Source organism: Danio rerio, chromosome 7 (genome assembly GCF_049306965.1).
Source record: "Danio rerio strain Tuebingen ecotype United States chromosome 7, GRCz12tu, whole genome shotgun sequence".
In the NCBI taxonomy this organism is placed as follows: domain Eukaryota; kingdom Metazoa; phylum Chordata; class Actinopteri; order Cypriniformes; family Danionidae; genus Danio; species Danio rerio.
In genome coordinates, this window is record NC_133182.1 from 19,142,562 (window position 1) to 19,162,010 (window position 19,449).

Here is a 19,449-nt window from a genome sequence, read left to right on the forward strand (position 1 = left end):
CGAGCCAATAAAAATCGACCAGAGCCGCTTTAGAGACGCACTTCACTGGTTCAGCATCCAGCAGCATCAGGACCACGCGGAAGCCATTTTGGAACTCCGTGTGCCGCCAGTAGGGGGAGCTCGAAGCGCAACTATAGAGCAGCTCTGAGCCAACATGGCGGTCGAATGATATTCTGTTTGTTCAGCATTTCCCTTTACAGGCCTGTAGCCAGTCTGATGAAAGTGGACCTTTTTGCAGTTTTCACCTCATTATCTATTTAACTATAAAGTCAAGTATTTACAGTTTAAACACTAGATCTTAGTGACATTTTAAGCACTATTTATTTCTGGTTTAACTTAACAGTGGCACCAAAACATTTCCTAAAGATGTAGAATAAAGTAATATGAAAAAAAAATATTTATACGCATATTTTTTTAGCATATATTTAAAAAAAAAAAAAATCTATTTCAGTTTTTAATTAAAAACTGCCTCTAGTAATTTAAGTCCCTTTATTAATCTGAGGTCACCACAGCGGAATGAACCGCCAACTTATCCTGCATATGTTTTATGCAGTGGATGCCCTTCCAGCCCCAACCCAACACTGGGAATGGTATCGGCAAGTACACAAATTAAAATACTCCTATCGGTTTGTAAAGAAGTGATATCGGTACATCCCTACTATTAAGTAACAGACTATGTGCATAATTATAAAGATTAATTCGTTGTTTTTAAGTAAAATCATCTTATTGCTTTTAAGGCAAAGGGTTTACTCACTTTTTTTTTTGAAAGTCAGCTAATCGCTTTTTACAGTGTATTCAAAAGTCAACAGAACGACCAGTCATGCAAACAATTTAATTACAGGAACATAATGTTAAAGCAGTTAACTAACTCCTGTGTAATCTAGCTCCTGTTTATCTAACCAACCTTCTGTCTCGCTACAATTAAACCTGCACTTTAAGATCTCAAATCTCATGGCTTCTGGTACTACCTAGAATAGCAAAGTCTAGTAAAGGAGGTCGAGCCTTCTCATTTATGGCTCCTTTATAGCCTTCCTGATAATGTCCTAGGCTCAGACACACTCTCTCAGTTCAAAACTAGATTAAAGACCCATCTTTTTAGTAAAGCATACACTCAATGCATCACATAACGGCAATGATGCATGAATGTGCTCCACGCAGGTGAGCTGGCTTAACAACCATCTGTAGGACACACTCCTCCTTAATACACCAGACATTAGCCCCTTTCACACATACAGACCTTTCCGGAAAATTACCGGCAATTTTCCGGAAAGGTTGTATGTGTGAACAGGTCCTTTTTGAAAATACCGGTAAATTCGTTCTGGCTATTTTCCAGAAAGAGAAGTTGTAACATTACCGGTAATTTGCCGGAATGCTGCGCTGTGTGAATGCAGAAGGAAGATTGGCGGAAAGAGCGCTTGCACGTCTAGAACGTACTGACGTGAAACACCTGCTTTAGCCAATCAGAACTGTCAGACGCATTCACTTGCGCGCGGTTTATGAGAATAAAGCCTTTGAATATTTTTCCACACACCTTTAACTGCTAGATGTTAGTCAGATAACGTTTCTATGTTCCTTCTTAATGCTAACTGTGTAAATAATCATCGATAAAATGTTTATGATAATCCGTTGTTTGTTTACCTTCAAGCTTTGCGTGTGCCCGTGAGCGCCCATAGCCCCAGCACACACTCATATCATGAACATCTCGACATGCGAAAGTGATCCTCTATATGTTTTAATTGGAGTTGTACTCAATACCGATCAATCCGAAGAGTTTGTAATGTAGTCAAATGTTTATAAACACAAGCGCAGCCGTTTACAGCTCATTTCTGGTTAATGATGTCAGAATTTATCGGCATTTTGCGATGGATGTGTGAATGCTCTTTTCCGGAAAAATTCTGTAACGTCCTCGCCTGTGTGAACAGCGCTTTTTTGAATATACCGGTAAAGTCGTTCCGGAAATTTTCCGGATATTTACCGGTATCACTGTGTGAAAGGGGCTAATTGAGTTAGAAACTCTCACATGCTTTACATGTTTGATTATATAACTATTTTCATTTATAACGCCCTGTTTTTGCATCTCGTTTAAATACACTATGAACAGCAGCTATGCTTATTTTCTTTATGTCCACCTGGCAATAATCATTCAGAGGTCCCTAGAGACTATGCAGTGCCCTTGATGCGATCCAAGACCTGTGAAGAAATGATCCCAAGGTATTCATAATCCTGGACCAGGCTGTATCCCAAGCTGATGCTGTGGTGGTCATGGAGAAATGAAGTGCTTGAGATTGATTCATGAAAAACCACCGTGACAACAAGTCCCTGCATTGATCCTGTGAGCCAGCCTGACGATCCTGCCGATGCTCTACTCAGCCTAGCAGTTTCTCCACGATGGACATCCAGCTTCTCCAGCCTACGGAGTCTAGACTGCAGCTCCATACAGGAAGTCTTGCCAGAAGAATAATGGTTGTACCCAACAAAACCTAGTTTCTCTCAAGGTTTTTCTTCCCCTTCGCTTCATCAATTGGTGAAGTTTTTTTTCCCTTGACGCTGTCACCACTGGCTTGCTTGGATCGAGACTTGTGGAGCTGTGCATCGGTGGATTTGCTCTACAGTTTGAACTTTCAGCAGAGAAATTTAAACCACACTAAACTAAACTTCAACTCTGAAATCTGGACTTTACTAGAACTATATGAAGCTGCTTTGACACAATCTACATCCTGAAAAGTGCTATATAAATAAACATGACTGAACTTTAAGGAATTTGATTAAATAAAATGTATAAAAGAATATTATTAATGTATTTTTCGTATTTAATTATTTAAACACACTTAAAAGTGCTCTAAGGAAGCTTTTAACATCTAAAAAATCATAATAAAAACTAAATAATTGCAATTTATTTATTTTAAATGTCCAAATATTAATCTAAACTCTATTTCCATTTGTTTATTCACCATAGTGTCAACGTAATTACATATTTACAGTAAAACAAACATTTAGCTTTCTGGTATAGAGTAAACCACATCACTTTACGCTAACATATGTAACAATTCACAGTGCACAGAAAAACGCATTTCCTTTAGACGTCCATAGAAGTATGTTCAGTTTGTAAACAACGTGCAGGAAACACCCACAGATCAATAAAGTAGCCATTTCAAGCAAGCATGGAACAGTTTAGAAACAGTGTGCAAAAAAAGAAAGATGGTCACAATTTCCATATTTCATGAGTGTTGAGCTCCACTGGCCTCTGCATACAGTATTGCTTGTCCATTTCCAGACAATTAGATCCAACCAACCTGCCCTGGGAAGATCTGTTGCTTGCTTTTCCTATCTTCACAATACATTCAATGAGGAAAAAACAGTCACTGTTGTGCCAGGAGGAGCAAATTTACTGGCAACGCATAGGAAAATAAGTGAGGTCGAAGTCCAAAGGTGGAGCCTGAGCTTATTATTCATCAACGAATGAATCAGACAACCTTTTCCTTTCATAGACATGTGTGTCAGTGTTTTCAACGCACCCTGAGTTCATCCTGATAGTTCAGATTTTTCCTTTACTCCAGCTTACTCTGCATAAGCGATGTGTCTTCTAGAATTATATTGTATTCCACGGTTTCTTCAGTAGGATCATAGACTATGTTCATTGGAGAGTTTGCCTGATGGAAATGCAGAACATTAATAAACAGAAAAACAGGCTTCAATTCTGAACGGTTAGAAGTGGGAATCTAACAATTAATGAATTTACCTGTAGTCCCTGAGGCCCACTGGCACTATTGTTGAGCATCTCCTTGAAGAAAAGCGACGGGCCCGGGACTTTTGGGAATAGAATGTCTTTATTTCTAAAGGAAGACAAGCAGGTTTTGGATTTCAGATCATTTTAGAAGTGTTCAGACATGTACAGTTCACTCTGAAAAATACTTAAAGTCCGCATGAACCGGATGCTGCGACCGTTTTTTTTCCCAAATATTGTAATGCAGTTCATGGAGAAATGGTATACTAAATGAGACAACAGTAGGCGTGGCTTGTTTTGTTTTACTGTGAGCTGATTGGATGTAGTAAAGAAGGTATTTTAATTCAGATCAGGAAAAGGGATTTGGGGGAGTTATTACAACAAAACAGATGCCTCCTCCTTCTCTGCAATTCTGTTTGTTGTCTAAACTGACAGGTGGAGGAGGGTGGTTAAATATGTTAGTCACGCTCAATGCTTTGGAAGTTTGCAGCAATTCTTTTAAAACAAAGCCTGGGTATTAATCTTTGTGCACTGTTCAAATTTACTACCCTTTTGTTATGTTCATGATTACAACATCCACTGAATTAAACTGCTGTAATAATGCATCAGATCAATACTATAAATCTGTTCATCAACCTCAATCCTGATCAAAACTACTAAATTGTTTAGAAAATTACAGGATTTGAACTCTTTAATTGCCAAGTTCACAAACTATGTCACTGATTTGGTGAAAAAAAAAACACAAAATGGCATATTTTCAATATTAGAAGTAATTGTGGACTGGATTTTTTTAACCTTTTATCACAGTCTTGGACATGTGAACGATTAGTAGCAGCATTGGCTTTGATGCATTGTTAGATTTTCATTTTTTCTCACTAATTTACTGTTGGTGGCTGTTTTTACCCTATTGACTTCCAATATAAGCACATTTGATGCTGCATAAATACACAGTCTTTGTTTTTGTTTACTTCATGTAGTTCTGAGAGCTGAGATGCATATCTTTATTTTCTCAGACACATAAAGGTAAGTGCGCAAAGGTTACTCTTACACACTCACAGACACACATACACACACTTTAATTTGCTGTTATACTCCATATAAAATCCAGAAACTAAGCTATTTTTAGCACAGGACTATCTAAAGGGTTAATGGTGCCAACTGATGATTAACAGTAAAAATTTTAACTCTTCCCAACAGAGAAAACCACCAACAATCAGAAATCCAGTCTATGATTACTTTTAATATTGAAAATACGTCATTTTGTGTGTTTTTGTTTTCACCAAATCAGTGACATTATTTATGAATTTGGTAATTAAAGAGTTAAAATCCTGTAATTTACATAAACATTTAGTAGCTTTGATCAGGACTGAGATTGATTAACAGATTATTGCAAAATAATTGAAGAAAAAAATTTATCTGATGCAGTTTTAAAGCAGTTTCATTTAGTGGATGTTTTCATCCTAAACATATCAAAAGGCTAGTCAATTTGCTCAGTGTTAATTGTTATTTGTATATATATTTTTTAATTCAAAGCATTTTCTCTAAATATGTGTCAAAATAAGATTTGTCACCAAAAATCTTACTGCTAGCTGAAACACAGAAACAGTTATGGCCAAATTAACCTCCAAGGGCTTAGTGGCCACATACATGGGCAGCACATTTTAGCTCTTAAGTGGCTATTAAAAATACCTTGAATGTGTTATATTTTGTTACAGACATAGAGGGTCATCCTACAACTGTTTTGCAGCATATGAAATGTCCCAAACACTATTTTTAACTGTCCAAAATGGGGAAAAAATGTTGTTTTTACTCTCTGATAGTCAAAACATGTTCAAAAATGTATATGTTATATATGCATTAAAACACAGTCAGGAAAAGTGTTTTATGTAAATTCAGACCACAAGTCCACATATATAGACATCATTTTTCTCTAAAAGTACATCATTTTAAAAGATAATACTTAGGTTTTATTTTAATTAGGTTCCAATAAGCGCAACTAGAAATAAAAATTATTGTAAAAAACACCTTGGGCCTTAAGAGGTTAAGACTCAAAAGCACCCCAGTGGATGAAAACACCCCCAGTGGTACATAAGGGTTAAAAGGGATTGTTCACACAAAAAGAAAAGTTCTGGCATCATTCACTGACACATTTACTTTTGAAGAATGTGGTTTGCTGGCACTTGTTGACTTTCATAGTAAGAAAAATTACTATGGAACTGAATGTGAAACATTTTTCAATGGAAGCTAATGTGAATCATCAAGTCCCACTCCCTAACCACAAGTTCCAGAAGCACCAAACATAACTGCAGCACTATTATGGCAAAATGAATGGGATTTTTGAATGATTTTTCTACTACATATTTCAATAAGAGATATCACTTATGTCCCTTTAAGCCAGGGGTGCCCAAACTCGGTACTGGAGGGCCAGTGTCCTGCATAGTTTAGCTCCAACTTCCTCCACCACACCTGCCTGGAAGTCTATTGTACCTAGAAAGAGCTTGATTAGCTGGTTTAGGTGTGTTTAATTGGGGTTGGAACTAAAATATGCAGGACACTGGCCCTCCAGGATCGAGTTTGGACAACACTGCTTTAAGTCATGCAAGTCTTAAAGGGACAGTTCACCTGAAAATGAAAATCATTTACTCAGCCTCCAACTGTTCCAAACCTGTTTAAGCTTCTTTCTTATGTTGAACACAAAGCAAAATATACTGAAAGATGTAATAAAAAAACACCCGTTCACTTCCACAGTTTTTATTTTTGTTCCTACAATGGATGTCAATGGCTGATGGATTTAAAACATTCTTTAAATGATCTTGTTTTGTGTTCAACAGAACAAAGAAATGGATAAGTTCTAAAACGCATAATTCTGAGTAAATAATGAGGAAATTTTCATTTTTGGGTGAACTGTCAATTCCCCCTATAAATATCTTTGGTTTGCTTATTTAAAACAGGATAATACGCACTATGATGCACACTCATTTTGTTTTCTATTTAATTTAGTTTTAAATATAATAAAACAACAGAACAAGGAAGGCCTCCTGTAAATCAATAATCACCTTCTGAGCAGCACAAGAGACACTATCAGGCAACAGGAAACCATGAGCGGGATTATGATGAGGGCCAGTAACGCAGGCGTGCTTGGATTGCTGTTCTCACCTATGAAAGCACACGCACACACAGACACACAAAAATAACATTCAAGTTCAAGTGTTAATGGCCAGAGGAAAACACTTTTCATCAGCAGGAAGAGAAGCTGCGCAACTGCTCAGAGGCTGGATTTTTAATAGCTTTTTCTTTAATAAATGCTGTCGCTTTGAACTTTCGATTCATCCAAGAATTCTAAAAACAAATCACGGTTGCCAGACAAATATTAAACAGCTAATCATTTAAATAATAGGAGCTTTATTTATTTATTTTTTACATTTAAATAATAAGATAAAAATTTTTGCTTGGTTTTGATTTTGATAGCTCATTTTGGGGGATGCAAACAAAAACAATGGTTCCAACGTATTTCCTGTTTTACATTTTTAATTTCTATAGCTTCCGTGAACAGCCACATATTGATAAATAATGTCATAATAGCGATTTTAACATTAAGTTATGACTGAATTGCCTCTTTCTACAGTTTGAAATAGTTTGATAAGTAGGAAATGTTCATGGGCCAATGACATTACAACATTGAAATGGTCTATATAGGAATATTATCCACTTTATTTATCAGGAATAATGATAATAACTTGAGTAATAACTTGATAATAACTAAATAGGTATAAAACTAAAACAGCAGTCTAAACCTAGTACATTCAAAACTATACATAAAACAACACAATATAAAACTCTAATCAATACTGATAATACAAAATGTCTGCATATGTGATATCAGTTTATCAAAATGATTTCTGAAGAATCCTGTGGTCCCACAGACCACACACCAGCTGTTTGGTGGAGATGAGGCTAATTTTAATATGGGGATGGTTAGGAGGCCTTGATAGACAGAGGGCAAATAAAGCCAGGATGCCGGGGTGAAACCCCTACTCTATTTCGAAGTATATCATGAAAGAGAGTCAGGACCTAGGTTTAACGTCTCATCCAAAAGACAGCGCTCAATGAGCAGTATAGAAACCCTATCAATATACTGGGGCGATAGGACCCACACAGACTGCAGGTTGATCGCCCCCTGTTGGTCTCACTAACACCACTTCCGGCAGCAACCTAGCTTTCTCATGTGGTCTCCCATCCAGGTACTGACCGGGCGCAGCCTTGCTTAGCTTCAGTGGGCGACCATGAGAGTTGCAGAGAGGTAGCTGCAGACCTAAGATTACTTTGCTTACCCCATTGACAGATTACCCTCCTTATTCACCGTATTCTTCACTGACGAGCGGGCACAGCCATTTGAATCTTTTTGGCTTGAGACTTCTGGTCTCATTCACTTCCATTCATTTTTAGACATTAAAAACTGCTCGTTTTGCTGTTTGATGTTGCAAACTGATATTTTCTTATTATATTATTCTACTTGGTCTGTATAGTCATGCAAACATTTGTTTGTAGAGCAAGTAGTTTGACCGTTTTCTGCCGTTTCTTATTCATTGTCATTTCTCCCATTGGCGACTGAATCAGAAGTTCTAAAACAATCGCGAAAACAGGCGCACTTCCGCATTTTAGAATAAGGTCAATAGGAGTTTATTAAAAACAACAAAACAGTTATTTTCTGTGAGTGATTTTTACACTTATTGCAGGCTTTTTTTTAATATGACTTATAATCTTCAAGCTTTGACAATGTATGCAAGCAGTGAATATCATTATTGATTATTATGTCGTACCATATTCCACTTCGTCGCTCAGTTCACTAAATCCTCGTCCACAGTTGCTTGAGAAATGGATCTGCACTCTGGCTTTGTACTTGCAGTACTGGTCAAACTGTTTTGTAGATTTGCTTATGTGTTCTGTGAAGTTACGTGATTCCTGTAACCCAAGAACAGAAGCATTTAAGAAGCTGGATCTTGTTGAACATGACACCACATATCAGCTCTATTGAGGAAATTAACAAGCCCCCATATTATATTACATTAAATAAACACTATTTTCAATGAATTATCAAAAGAGATTTTATGTATTTAAAGATTTTATTGAGATAAAGAACCTGAAAATATTAAAATACAGAGCCCAATTTACCTTTCCACACTCGTTGTATGTATAGTTGTATTTGTAGCAACTTTCTTCAAACTCGTCTAGATCTGATGCATTTGTTTGAAACATGAGTGAGTCCCCAACTCTTTGGACTGTAAGCTGAGGTTTCTTTAGTCTCACTGCGAATCGAAGCAAAGAAAAAAAACATTGAACAAAACAGTAAAGGTTTTACACCACAAACAGGAATAATTCACATTTTTATTTGCTCAAAAATGCACTAAAATATTTTCAGTGTTTTGTTTCCTATTGGGCGACGGAGAGGTGCAGTAGGTAGTGCTGTCGCCTCACAGCAAGAAGGTCGCTGGTTCGAGCCTCGACTGGGTCAGTTGGCGTTTCTGTGTGGAGTTTGCATGTTCTCCCTGTATTCGCGTGGGTTTCCTCCGGGAGCTCCGGTTTCCCCCACAGTCCAAAGACATGCGGTACAGGTGAATTGGGTAGGCTGAATTGTCCGTAGTGTATGAGTGTGTGTGTGTGAATGTGTGTGTGGATGTTTCCCAGAAATAAGTTGGCGGTTCATTCCGCTGTGGAGACCCCAGAATAATAAAGGGATAATAAATGAATGAACGTTTCTTAATGTAATTTATTCCTGTGATGGCAACACAAAAATTTTAGCAGCCATTTTCGCAGTCTTCAGTGACACGTGATCTTAAAGAAGTGATTTAATTCCTTTAAATTAGCCTAATGGTTAAGAGATTTGGTTTGAGTCCCTGTTAAATGCTTAAATCTAAATAGAAGACTTTTGGAATAAGCATTTTAAATGGAAAAAAAAAACAACTAATGCCAAACTTTTAAAAGTAAGTAACGGGCACTTACAGTATATAGCGCATTTAGTGCATTGCCATGGTCCCAAAGTGCTTTACAACTGTAATCTAAAAGGCTGTGTAAGCTATTATGAACAGCAAGATGGCACATAACATAATAGGTAACAGCACACCCCTTAAACAACTATTTTGAGTGGATGCCCCTTGAGCGACGTCTAAGGACAATTAGATTTTTCACAAATCGCTATGAATTTACTTTTGTGCCTGAAGCAAATTGGTTGGGTAATAAATGTAGATCGATGGATTATTATTATTTATGATTTTTGTTTCTGTTTGTGTACTTTATGTTAAGTTTTGGTATTTATTGTGTTAGGTGTGTCATTCTTGTTATATGTAATGTGAAGCACAGGCGTTTTTAAGTTTTTAAGCGCAGCACGTCAAGTTTTTCAACGTTTAGGGTGTACTCACACTAGGCACGATTGCACTGAACTATGCCGGTGTTCGACTATCCCCCCTCTTCCCTGACGGCCCACACTCACATTGCATTTTACCTTTTGAGCCTAAGCATGCTTTTTTCATCAATGATGCGACAGTGAAAGAAAGAGAGACGCTCTCGCTCAGCACAGTGGAGCTTTAGCTATATTGTTTTGTTTTGTATTATTTTAAGTCGTTTGTGATGCGACAGTCAAATCTTTTGTTGATACTGAACTTTTGACACTCATAAACATTCATAAAGTCATCGTGCTGCACGTGTTAGGAAGTTTGCTGAAGGTGGCAGCCGATGTGCAGCGAGAGTTTGTGTCTTTGATAAACTATGACAGTTTGAGTTCATTGAAAAGTAAGAATGATTGATAAATCCATTTGAAACAGTCCCCTAAAAGTGACGTCGCATCTTTAGTTTCGAATTCAGGCGTGCCGAACCAAGTCTTGCAAACTGAACCGCACCAGAGAGCAATTCGGAGCACTCACACTTAATAAACGAACCGGAAAATATACCTGGGCACAGTTTGCATAGCCTAGTGTGAGTACACCCTTACATGCAAGGCTGCTCAGGTGATCTCACTTGATGGCGAAGGAGCAGGCATTTTTTTATCATTCCCGAATACTGCATTTTGCATTTTTTAGATGTAAATATGAAAAATGAACAAGAGCTCTCAGTACTTGCACAGCTGTGGTCTTTTTAGCCTAACACATCTGGAATGACTGTATTTGAGTACTGTACTAGGAGGAATACATGTACCATTACACCCCTAATCATAAGACACTGAAGATTGGATTGTAATAATGCTGAAAATTCAGCTTTGAGCCAAAGGAAGAAATACTTTATAAATGTATTCAAATAGAAAACTATAATAATAATGACTATGAACTAAACTCTTATTTGTTCTGAACATTTCACATCCACTTCATCGTCTTTTTCACTGCACATCAACATTTTTCAAAATGACAACTCTCCACTGAAGAAGCTGACTGTTTATTTGGCAAAAAATTTGTGAAAATGTGATTGTTTACCATATTGCATTGCACTTTCATCCCTGAAGGTGTTGTTTACAACAGTCCCATTGTAAGTGCCGTTGAACAGGTAGAACATTTGGCTAAAAACATTAATTTCTTTGAGACGTTTGTTATGTATGACACATCCTCCCATCTTCATAGTATCATCAGGTATACATCGCATTAGTGATTCAAGCGAAGAATCCCTGAAAACACAATGAATGCAATATAAATGACAAAGAAAGTGAATTATGCAAAAAAAAAAAAAAACTAACCAAAGAAAACAGTGGAAAGACAAACTGTAAATGACATACTGCTCATACCAGTAATAAAAACCCAGGTCTTTGACATCAACAGCAGGTCTCCAAGTGCACATCAGCTTGTTATGGGAATATGCAAAGTCCCTGTCTTTCACCAGCAGCACTGAAATAAATGAGGGGGTTTCAAATCAGTGTTAAATAATTTGCAACAAAAATAATAATTATAATCCACCACTGTAGTGATGAAAAGGCAAAAACAGTGTGTGACATTATTCCATATGGATTTGTCAGAATTTTCCTTTTAGGCTGCTTTCAGACATGCAAACTGATTGTTTTGTTCTGAAACAGGGATTCAAAAGATTATTACATGCGACTAAACGTGTTTTCACACCTAAATGTTCGTTTTGAAATCTGGTGCCTTAACCTCCTAAATCATGCTCGGTTCCAAACCAAGACAATCGGTTTGTGATTGCCTGAATGAGGTGAACAAACTCTGGAGCGATTCGGTTGTACAGAGAAAACAATACTATCCAACAAACTATATACGATCCAACAGGCTATCACAGTGCATTATGGTTATGTAATAGGCATATATATACAGTTGAAGTCACAATTATTAGCCTACTACAAAATCCAAACTACAAAAATCCAAAGTAAAATGGTTGTAGAGGGTTTATTTTACCTTATAAATCAGACAAGCGGAAAAAGATAATGGACTTGCAGTTTGCATTTACTAGGGCTGTGCGATTTGGAGAAAATGTCTAATTGCGGTTTTTTTTTGGACAGATATTGCGATTTTGATTTGATTTGCGATTTAATTTTGTAGTCAAGCTTCAGCTCTATAATCTGTATTGTAGCTTGTTATTGCTAAAATACAGTGAGTGTTAATTAAAAACTAACTTAAAAGACATCAAGTTATATTAGCAAACAACTCGAAAATTGTATTTTGCTGTTGCTTGCTACTAAATTGAGTGTCACTGTACTTTTTTTGTTGACTTTTAGCAAGACACTCCTCATATAGTTGCCTTTTACGCGACTTTTTGTTTAGGTGCTGGTTGTTGCATTTCCTCATGCTCTGGCAACAATTCTGCAACAGCTCTTACAAATTACCTGGTTTTGTTCAGTGTCTGTGACTTTGAAACCAAGATATTCCCATATTTCTGATGTGCTGTTTTTCTTTGATTAATTAGTCTATTAATGCTTCTGAAGCAGCAGAGGCCATCATCCCACTCGCTCGTGCTTTGCTGTTTGTTTATTTTTTATTGTGGGCGTTTCGCATAGTTTGAAAGTGTGCTCACTTAATTGGCTAGTAAAACACACAGACGACAGTCACGCATTTACTTTGGGAAGGCGAAGTTATATATTTCATATTGCAACCTCTTAGCTAATTGCAACATTTCAAATCACGATTTGATTTTGATTAATCGCACAACCCTAGTATCCACTGTATCATAACACATCAACCAATTAAAACTGAAAGAAATGATACTGTTAAATGATTATAATAAAGTCACTGGAAATAAAACCGGAGCCGGTTATCATGCAGAGTACCTGGAGGTGGAGGGATGGTGATGATCTGAGGTGGGCTCCGTTTATCTCCACAGTTGTCAAAGTTTGTAGTAACATTGATACACAGTCCATTCACATTGGAGACGTTCAGTAAGACCTTGTTGGTGGCAACTCTTCTCTTTTCGCTGTTACTGTTAGAACAGATCTGTTGGCGAAAAGAAGATTTCCAACTGTAAAATACAATGTTAAAGCTCTTATCAGATATACAGTATGTTTTTGTTAGTGTGTGTGTGTGTGTGTGTGTGTGTGTGTCTGCGCACATTACTAAGCACGAGTCACTTGTTTCTTAAGAAAGCCTCCTGCAACTCCTTTCTCCAAAATATTTGCTCCAAAAATATAGCTTTCAATGATTAAATATAAATAATAAAGGTCCCCTTAGCCAGCAAAGACCTAAGGTGGTTGAAATGTGTGTAAATAGTAGAGACTTTTTTGAACTGAACATTAAATTACACTACTAAGCAACTAGTTTTACATTGGGCAAGCAGTGCCTGCAGGACTTTTAATCCAGTATGAAACTAAACAAGAGCATTACCGATGTTATATCATGACAAACCACAGATGAATTCTTTTTTTTTTTTAACTTTCATTTTTTTAAAGATAACTAGAGTAGGTTGCACTTTATTGCACAGTATGTCTACTTGATATGTACTTACAGTAAAGTGTTCTTACTGTGTAGGAAAGTACTGGGTTATAAAAGGTAACTTCTGTTCTTGGGTTAAGGTTAGGTTTAGTTGTAATTACAAAGTTTATATAATGACTATGATAAGTGCATAGTCGTTACACACACAACAGTACTGCAAAATGTGCTACTCATTTTTCTCAACAAAACACATATATAGAATTAAAAATGACAACTCTCCTCAAAGATCTCTTTTAAATTAACATTTCATAAATAAAATGTTCATGAACAGGAAAAACCGAGAGAAAAATTTTGTAGTTTACAATTTTTCTAACTCATTTGAATGTAAATGCATTATCTTTTAATTTCTAAAGATGTTAGGTCACCAAACTCTTATTTTAATGAATAAAACTGTTTAATAAAACTTTAGTGTTTTGCATAAATGCACCAAATGGATAAAATATTACTTCTCAAAAGAGGTGTACTCATTTATGCTGAGCACAATATACATATACAGTTGAAGTCAGAATTATTAGCCCCCCTGAATTAAAAGCAACTTATTTTTCCCCACTTTCTGTTTAACTGAGAGAAGATTATTTCAACACATTTCCAAACATAGTTTTAATAACTAAATTCTTATTACATATTTATTTTATCTTTGCCATGATGACAGTAAATAATATTTTACTAGATATTTTTCAAGACACCTCTATACAGCTTAAAGTGACATTTAAAGGCTTATTTAGGTTAATTACGTTAACTAGGCAGGATAGGGTAATTAGGCAAGTTATTGTATAACTTTGGTTTGTTCTGTAGACTATCAAAAAATATATATTGATATATTGGGCTATATTGATAATTTTGACCTTAAATTGTTTATTTATTATTTTTTAATTAAAACTGCTTTTATTCTAGCCAAAATAAAACAAATAAAACTTTCTCCAGAAGAAAAAATATTATCAGACATACTGTGAAAATTTCTTTGCTCTGTTAAACATAATTTGGGAAATAAAAAAAAAAAAAATCAATTGGGGGCTAATAATTCTAACTTCATATATATATATATATATAACATTTTATGGACACATACAATATATTATTGTCAAAAAACAGCTATGCAATATAACACCAGTGGTCCAGGGTCTCTCATATATATATATAATATTAGAATATTATATATCAATATTTTGTTTCATGTTATTTTAAAACACATTCAGAAACAGTTCTAAGAATCTAAACAATAGAGCAAGAATTTGCACAATGCAATGTTTTTGCTTCCTGTCTACTTAGAATCTTGTTTAATCGAATGCTATGCTTACATCAATCTGAAATCACATGCTTTACTAAAAGTGTCTTTAATTACATAGTGTCAGTGTAGCTGTCCTTTCTGTTCCCTACCTCAACTCTCTCTTACACACACACACACACAGAAGTGACTTTTTCAGAAAAATGTTTTCCAGTAAATGTCCCTAAAATGTCACAGGAACCAACCAGATCAACCTAACCCCGTCCAGATCAGATTATATTTGAACACGACACGCTTCATATGCTTGTCGGCAAAACTTTAAACACAATTAATGAAAGTTGGATTGCCAGAAGTGCTGTTTGCTATTTAGCATTTGTTTACAATTGCTCCAACATGTTCACTTTCTTTATAATCCTCATCCCAAGAGCTAAATATAAACATGGCGTCTTTAAAAGGTAAATCCTGGAGTGGTGTTCTTTACATGAAACTTTATTTCAGCACTTTTATAGTAAGTAGATCAAGTCTTTACATTCAACACACTTCCTGTACCTTAAAATTCAGTATGGAAGAAATGAGGAAATGTAAGGGGTGTGAAAAGGCAAAGGGCAAAGAGTTGCTACAGTTACAGAAACACACAAATGAAACTAAACACGTCATTTAGGAGGAAAAACCAATCCCTGTGTAGACTTTGACTTTAGATTATGTGGGGAAAACAAATGGTTATAAAAGTAATGATTACAGTATATCAATAGATCAATAGATATTATTAAAAATCATGATTACAGAGCCTGTAAATGTGGTGTGAAAGTGTTAAGTTGATTTACACTACCATAAATAATTTTTAAAAGGGGTCTCTTCTGCTTAATTTGGCTAATTATAAAATTGAAAAATATATATTATTTTTAATTTAAAATATTTGTTTTCTCTGTGAATGTTTTAAAATGTCATTTATTTCTGTGATTAAAAGAGATTTTTTATTATCATTACTCCAGTCTCATTCTAATATGATGATTTGCTGCTCGAGAAACATTTCTGATTAATATTGATGTTTAAAATCACCATATCTTAGTGGAAACCATTGTACAGTACCATTACCATCCAAAGTTTTTTATAGTATTTAAATGTCATCAATGTCATTTCTCAAAGGTGACAATAGACATTTATAATGCGTTTAAAAAATGTTTCAAATAAATTCTGTATATACAGTTGAAGTCAGAATTATTAGCCCCCCTTTGATTTATTTTTTCTTTTAAAAAATTATATATATATATATATATATATATATATATATATATATATATATATATATATATATATATATATATATATATATATATATATATATAGATATTACACAATAACTTGCCTAATTACCCTAATCTGCCTAGTTAACCCAATTAACCTAGTTAAGCCTTTAAATGTCACTTTAAGCTGTATAGAAGTGTCTTGAAAATTATCTACTCAAATGTTATGTTCTGTCATCATGGCAAAGATCAAATAAATCAGTAATAAGAAATGAGTTATTAAAACTATTATGTTTAGAAATGTGTTGAAAAAAAATCTCTGTTAAAAATAAATTGAAGAAAAAATAAATGGAGGCTAATAATTCTGACTGTGTGTGTGTGTGTGTGTGTGTGTGTGTGTATATATATATATATATATATATATATATATATATATATATATATATATATTTTTTTTTTTTTTTTTTTTTTTCCAAAAATCTAACATTAGTTTTAATATATTGTTAACATATATATTTTTTATGTAAATTTATGTTTTGAATTTTTACTACAAATGTCACATCCATAACGCTGGAACTGCTCATTATCAATATCGATAAAACCATTATAACTGACCGAAAAGCAGTAAATAAAATCGTTAAAACAGAAGCAAATCAGCAATAATTGGAATACCCATATGCCTCTAAAAAACGAATTAGGCCTACAGATAATAACTGAATAAGTAGCCTTGAGTTTTTTTCAGCTAAAAACTAAAGATGATATTTCAAAGAATGTTAAAAACATGTAACCACTGATATTAATTGTAGAAAAACAAATACTATGGAAGTCAAAGGTTACCTGTTTTCTTCCGAACATTCTTCAAAATATCTTCTTTTGTGCTCAAATGATGACAGAATTTTTGGGTGAACTATAACAATTCAACAGAGTAAGCTACACTTACACTCCTTTAGCAGCAGAACAAACATATTTAGTTTAAATCCAAAATCTGAATAATAATTAAATAATTAAAAAATGAATAAACATAGGCTAATAAAATAATTATGGAGCACTCTGAATTGGGGACATTGTTCAACAGTTTTGAATTTATCTACGAAAAAGATGAGCAGGCGACTCACCAGAGATGAGCTCACGCTTATTGTGTAGTTCACCAAACATTCTGGATCCAAATCCTCCGGCTTGTCCCAGGTCAAATTAAGCGTGAAAGGTGTTTCCCATTTAAAGTTGAGATTCTTCGGCGGAGGAAGCTCTGCGGGGTTCAGGAAGAGTAAAACAACTTTAGAGGGGAAACAGAGAAATATCTACACCGTTTAACAGAAAAAAAATAACCATGTCAGGCGAAGAAACGTTTAGTTTTTAATAACTGACCACCACAGAGAACAAGTCCAGCTAAGAGTTTCGGAATTGGTGTTCATAGGAAAATCTCTGACGTCACATATTTCGGGAATTTTACAGGATATCCCGCAAAGCGCTGTCACAGGAAAACTTCAGGATAGTTACTGACATTTACGAACAAAACAGAAGTGAACCCACCTGACATGCTTTCAACACCGACGAACATGAGCGAGACGGAGAAGCAAACAATCAAGGAAATGTCCAGGAATCGATACATCATGTTGAAGACTTGCTTTGTCGTATATTCCGTGTAAAATCCAATAGGAGATGTCGTAATCCTGTGTCGTACTTGAGTTTTTAGGTGGTTGTACTTGTGTTCGTCACCATAGTAGGTGAACACAAACTGTGCGACAGACACAGTCGCGTCCTCTTTGCCTGAATATCGAAACAGAAGTGCGACTGACTGGAGTGAGTGGAGCTTCAGGGACAACCAACACTGACAGACTGAAGGGAGTGGGTGGAGTTGAGTGAGTGAGTGTGTGTGAACGTGAGTAAAGTTTCGACCTCCTCCAGGGATCAAGTACACTTCATTATCATACTTCAGTCATATAGCTGAGCTTCTTCAAATTCGCATTTAAAGGGATACCTCACCCTGAAAAATTCTGTCATCATTTCAAAAGTTCAGATGATAAAAAAAACAACTTAAAGTTCTTAACTTTTTATTTAATTGATTATTTTGTCTTCTCACTTTCTTTTAGCTATAACGGTCCGTGTACATTTTGTTCATTTGTTTTCCATTTTCAAACAGAATAAAGGAAATGGAGAAAACGCCCGTTTTTCCGTTTTTCTTTTGCTCACGAGAAAACGAAAAAACGAGATTTTGGCTGGATTTTCGTTTTTTGGTTTAGGGTAGGAAAACGGATAAACGACTTTAAAATTCATTTTACACATGTAGGCGGTGCTGAAACGCCCACTTTCCTCTAATTGGTCAACCAAATCTGCGCTCGTGACGTCACCCTCAAAATAAAAGCCTTACACGCAGGCTTTTAATTAATATTATTTAATTATATATATAAACAAAGTTTACATATTCTATCATTTGAACCACACACAGTTAGCAGGCTTACATTCATTGCGTAAGTATAAATTAAATAAAAACGTAAATCAGCAGTATTCTTAGACATTTGTCATTAAAATAAGGTCATAGTTCACTGCCAAGCTTCTTGCTGCTGTGCACCTGATGCAGAGCAAAGATACCCATTTCCGAGGAGCACCTGGTTTGCATGATTGTTTCAGAGCAAGGGCTTTATAATAATAATAATAATAATAATAATAATAATAATAATAATTATTATTATTATTATTATTATTATTATTATTATTATTATCAGTTACTAGTGTTTTTATTGTTTGGTGTGTTTTTTTTTTTCTTTTTAATAGTTGTTACCAGAATAAGAACACTTTGGGCCCTGCTATAAAAACAAAGGGTACCATTTGTTTTCATTTATTTCTTCCTATTTTAATTATATATTGTAATTATTTATTTGATAATTAATACTATTTTATTGCAACGCCAAAGTAGGCCTGTCTTATTATTATTTTTTTATTATTAAATTTGCTGTTATTGTAGGCTAGATGGCAGGCTTTAAATATTTTAAATAACACTTACTCATAACCTTACTAATTCGAGAGCCGAACCTAAAAAAGTTTAAGTGCAATAAGCCTGTACAATAAAGGGAGCCGCAATGCATATTTCTAGCGCATTCTTTCACTCAACAAGTATTGCTGGAATAATGAAATAAATTTCAAATTAACTAATTAAACACATTATAGTTGATAAAAAAATTGTGTCTAGTAGTTCCGACAAACAGATGAGCTCGCTACATGTGCGTTGCGCTAATAATTTGACATTTGCTCTTCTTGAGAAAGTGCTACAGCGGCCCTGCTATTTCACATATAAGGTTAGTGACACGCATTTTAAATTAGTATTGCACATTATTCATTCATTTTCTT

General features: G+C 35.1%; 1 protein-coding gene across 1 annotated transcript; it reads right to left on the bottom strand.

Moving 5' to 3' along the window:
- Nucleotides 1-3,548: 3,548 nt before the first annotated feature.
- On the bottom strand, nucleotides 3,549-17,880 carry il13ra1 (interleukin 13 receptor, alpha 1). The gene is made up of 10 exons (NM_001110837.1): nucleotides 17,635-17,880; nucleotides 17,220-17,350; nucleotides 12,978-13,140; nucleotides 11,490-11,589; nucleotides 11,185-11,372; nucleotides 8,897-9,030; nucleotides 8,545-8,686; nucleotides 6,781-6,880; nucleotides 3,740-3,833; nucleotides 3,549-3,650 (listed from the first exon to the last, which is right to left on the bottom strand). Exons 1-10 carry the CDS (start codon nucleotides 17,714-17,716, stop codon nucleotides 3,549-3,551), a joined length of 1,236 nt encoding a protein of 411 aa, NP_001104307.1. The 5' UTR covers nucleotides 17,717-17,880.
- Between the last annotated feature and the right edge of the window lie 1,569 nt (nucleotides 17,881-19,449).

Excerpts from the sequence above, each read along its gene's own strand:
- il13ra1 (NM_001110837.1), bottom strand. The coding sequence starts at position 17,716 with ATGATGTATCGATTCCTGGACATTTCCTTGATTGTTTGCTTCTCCGTC. Across the intron at positions 6,881-8,544 it reads GAGCGACGAAGTGGAATATG|GTGAGAACAGCAATCCAAGC; the intron begins GTACGACATAAT and ends GTGCTTTCATAG. Across the intron at positions 3,834-6,780 it reads TCTCTTGTGCTGCTCAGAAG|AAATAAAGACATTCTATTCC; the intron begins GTGATTATTGAT and ends GTCTTCCTTTAG.